The 3,287-nt window shown below is 49.0% G+C and overlaps 1 protein-coding gene across 1 annotated transcript in view; it reads left to right on the forward strand.

The window, feature by feature from the left end:
• Nucleotides 1–1,267: 1,267 nt before the first annotated feature.
• KCNH1 (potassium voltage-gated channel subfamily H member 1) overlaps nt 1,268–3,287 on the forward strand; it is a 705,904-nt gene continuing 703,884 nt past the window's right edge. Inside the window, exon 1 of the mRNA XM_007952936.2 lies at nt 1,268–1,346. Within this exon, the coding sequence (XP_007951127.1) occupies nt 1,268–1,346 (79 nt within the window). The remainder of the gene's footprint in view (nt 1,347–3,287) is intronic.

Raw genomic sequence — 3,287 nt, forward strand, 5'->3', positions numbered from 1 at the left:
GATTATTTTCGATCCTGTCAGAACCTGCCATATATGTGATTCTTCATTATATTACATTAGGGGACAGACCAGCACCCTAGCCAAGGCTGAAGTTTATTAATGAATGCTGAATGCAGCTTGGGAAGCTGCCCCTTCTCCAATCATTTGTCCTCAGAAAGAAGTCCACTGTTTTGATACTTGTCAAGCAGTTTATTTCTATTTCCTAACCTTACACATTGATCATAGGAGGCTATGCTTCAGCTAAAAAGCGTCATATATATACACATACAATTTCTTGGCCTTTTGGTTCATTCTTGGTTCATTCAGTAAAATTATCAAACAGGCAGAGCTTGCATTTGTGTCTAGCGTTATCATGAAAAGTAATACAAGAAACCTCTTCTGGAGCTGAACCAGTTAGCCACTGTCAACCCAATCTCTTAAAATACAACTTCATTAACAAAAACAACAAGCAACAACTCACTACCATCAAGTCGCTTTGACTCATAGCGACGGCTCCTTGGGTTTCTGAGGCGGTATCTCTACGGAAGTAGATTGCCCAGTCTTCCTTATGAGGAGCGGCTGGTGGGTTTGAACAACTTCATTGGTTACTGGTAAAACATTAGCTTCAAAATAAGGTTGAGAAAAGTTTCGGAAAGGCTGGAAAGTGTTTCAAGAGCCTTAGAGGTCCCAGGGACTTCCACCTAAAACAGAGCAAAGGAAGAGGGTTACATCATCGTGATCCCCCAAGACTCACATTGTGAGTCATTGAGGGGTGAACCGATTCTTGCCAGAGACCGACCCAAGGAAGCTGCTTGTAATGCTTCTAAGGCTCTCCTCTGTATCTACCTGGGGGCATCTTATGCATTTCCCGGATGTGCCCAGAGGATGGCACTGCTACTCCGGTCTTAGCCCAAGGCCGCCCGCCGCTTCCCCTTAGCAGTGGGAGCCCCCTACTAAGCGTCTCCCTCAGGCGGGCGGGGGGCACGTGCCCGGCAGGGGGCGCCGCCAGCCAAGGCGAAGCGACTCCCTCCGCCCACCCGAAGGCGGCTGCAGAGAGCAGAGCCCCGCGCGAGTGCACTGCTAGGCGGGCCGCAGGGTGGGAGGCGCGAAGAGGGCGCGAGGGTGGCTGCGGGAGGGAGCTGCCGCCGCTACCGACGGTGCCAGCCCGGATTCCCGCGGGGCGCATGGGGCGCTTCGAGTCGGAATCGCGCGCGGACTCCGCGAGCAGCCTCTTGCTGCGGTGAGAAGCCGTGCCGGGACGCCCCCCAGACTCCAAACTGCTTGGAAGATGACCATGGCCGGGGGCAGAAGGGGGCTGGTGGCCCCGCAAAACACGTTTCTGGAGAATATTGTCCGGCGGTCCAATGGTAAGAGGTGCATTAGGCTTTTAGCCGTGCCTTTATTGCAGACATCTCCCGCCGCTCCACGCCCGCAGATGCAGCAGAACCCTGAGCTCTGCAAGGAGCCGCGGCGCGGGCGCTGGGGCTGCCTTACGGAGGACGAGATTGGGAAAGCTGGGCAGGGCGGGAAGGGTCTGACGGCTCCCATCCCAAGAGGAGAGCTCTTTATTTGGGGCTTTTTCATGCTTCTCGGTCTCAGCTCTGGAGGACATGACAGCTGATAAGCAAAGTACTGGGAAAAGTGTTGGGAAGCTGGACGCGGCAGGAGCGGCAGCGCTGTCCTCGTCGGTATTGCCACCACTCTGCGAAGGCTCTCCGCCTCTCGGGCAGCTCCCCGAGGCGCTTCCTCACCTCAGGGAGAGACAACACTAGAGACCGGCAACTCTGGGTCCTGAGCCCCATGGGCATGGGAGGATGCCACTGCCTCCATCCCGGCAGCTGAAAAGTCCAGGGTGTAGGGACTGGGGTGAGATGGTGGGGGCGGTGAGGATTTAGGGACTTGTGGGCAGCCAGATTCCACCCCTTCACCCCTACCCTGTTCGAGGTTAAGTTAAAGCTAACGCATAGGGAGGATGGTTTTCCTGGCTTAGGTGGGAAGTGCAGGCACAGGTGCAGCAGAGCTGGTTAAGTGATCACAGGTACAAACCTGCTTTTATTTTCTCTCTTAATCTACAACAGCGCGTTATTCTGCCCTTCTATCTTTGCTCACCTATAGATCCCCAAACTCGCTAAGCTTATAAATCTATCCATCACCTCAAAAACCAATACTTCGCATTCTTCTGGTTCTCTGTGGCATTAAGATGGACCCACAACCAAGCACTGGGTGGCGAGAGTTCTAGGAGCAGGATTGGAAAGGGAACAATTTCAAACGCCTTAGGACCTACAGCGGAGCGACTTGAGCCAAAGCACTTGCAGAACAAATAGGGACCCAGCAGTTGGAAGGGACAGGCACACTCGTTCATCAAAAGGCTGAAATGCAAGCGGGCCAAGCCTAGAGAGGCGTTTTGCAGGCTCCTGGACCCTCATGTCTTCCGGAGACTGATGACATTCTTTCTTTCAGAAAGATGCGAGGTTTTAAAGCTCAGGAAATGAGTTTAAAAATGTGTAAATATCACGATATCAGAGCCCTAGGGAGCTTGTGGTTAAAACTATGAACTTTCATTTGGATTTAGATCCAGGGGAAAGGGCATTAAAACGGACATATGCTACTAATAAATACTTCTAAATTAAAAAGTTACTTAAGTTTATCTTTAGATAATAAAATTAAATGGAATAACAAATCATTATGCATTACAAATTTTTTTTTTTTTTTAAAGAATTGATCATTTCTTTATAGTGTGTCCCTTAAGACTAAGAGGATTGAAGAGTGTTACTGGTCAATCACCTTTCCCTTCAAGGTCTTTCTTGCTCCAACTAAGGTGGCTTTTAGCGTAAGGTTGCAATCATTCCCTGGGGATATATAAGATGGTAATTACTACATGAACAACCACAGTGAACTCTTCTGCCATTAAAAAAAAAAAAAGCTGGAGGTGTTCATGGATTTTTAAATTAATTCACTATTTAAGAGTTATTTTGGTGTTACTGCTATTATTATTGACCTGTTAGAGGGTATGGAGACAGTGTTCACATTTGGGTATTCCATTGCCAGTGACATAAAGTTTCCCATAAATTTCAATGACAATTCCATTTTTGGGTGAAAATGTAAAACCCTTTAATTTAGGGGGGAGTCTCATATCAGATGTATATGATGCATGTTTTCATTGTTGTTGTTGTTATGTGCTGTTGAGTCGGACCCGACTCATAGCGACTCCTCCTTGGGTTTCTGAGGCAGTATCACTATGGAAGTAGGAGCTCTGGTAGCATAGTGCCTAAGGCACTTGACTGCTAACCAGAAGGCTGGTGGTTCAA

This window comes from Orycteropus afer, unplaced genomic scaffold (genome assembly GCF_000298275.1).
Source record: "Orycteropus afer afer isolate SDZICR_OR568_19922 unplaced genomic scaffold, OryAfe1.0 scaffold00013, whole genome shotgun sequence".
Taxonomy (NCBI): domain Eukaryota; kingdom Metazoa; phylum Chordata; class Mammalia; order Tubulidentata; family Orycteropodidae; genus Orycteropus; species Orycteropus afer.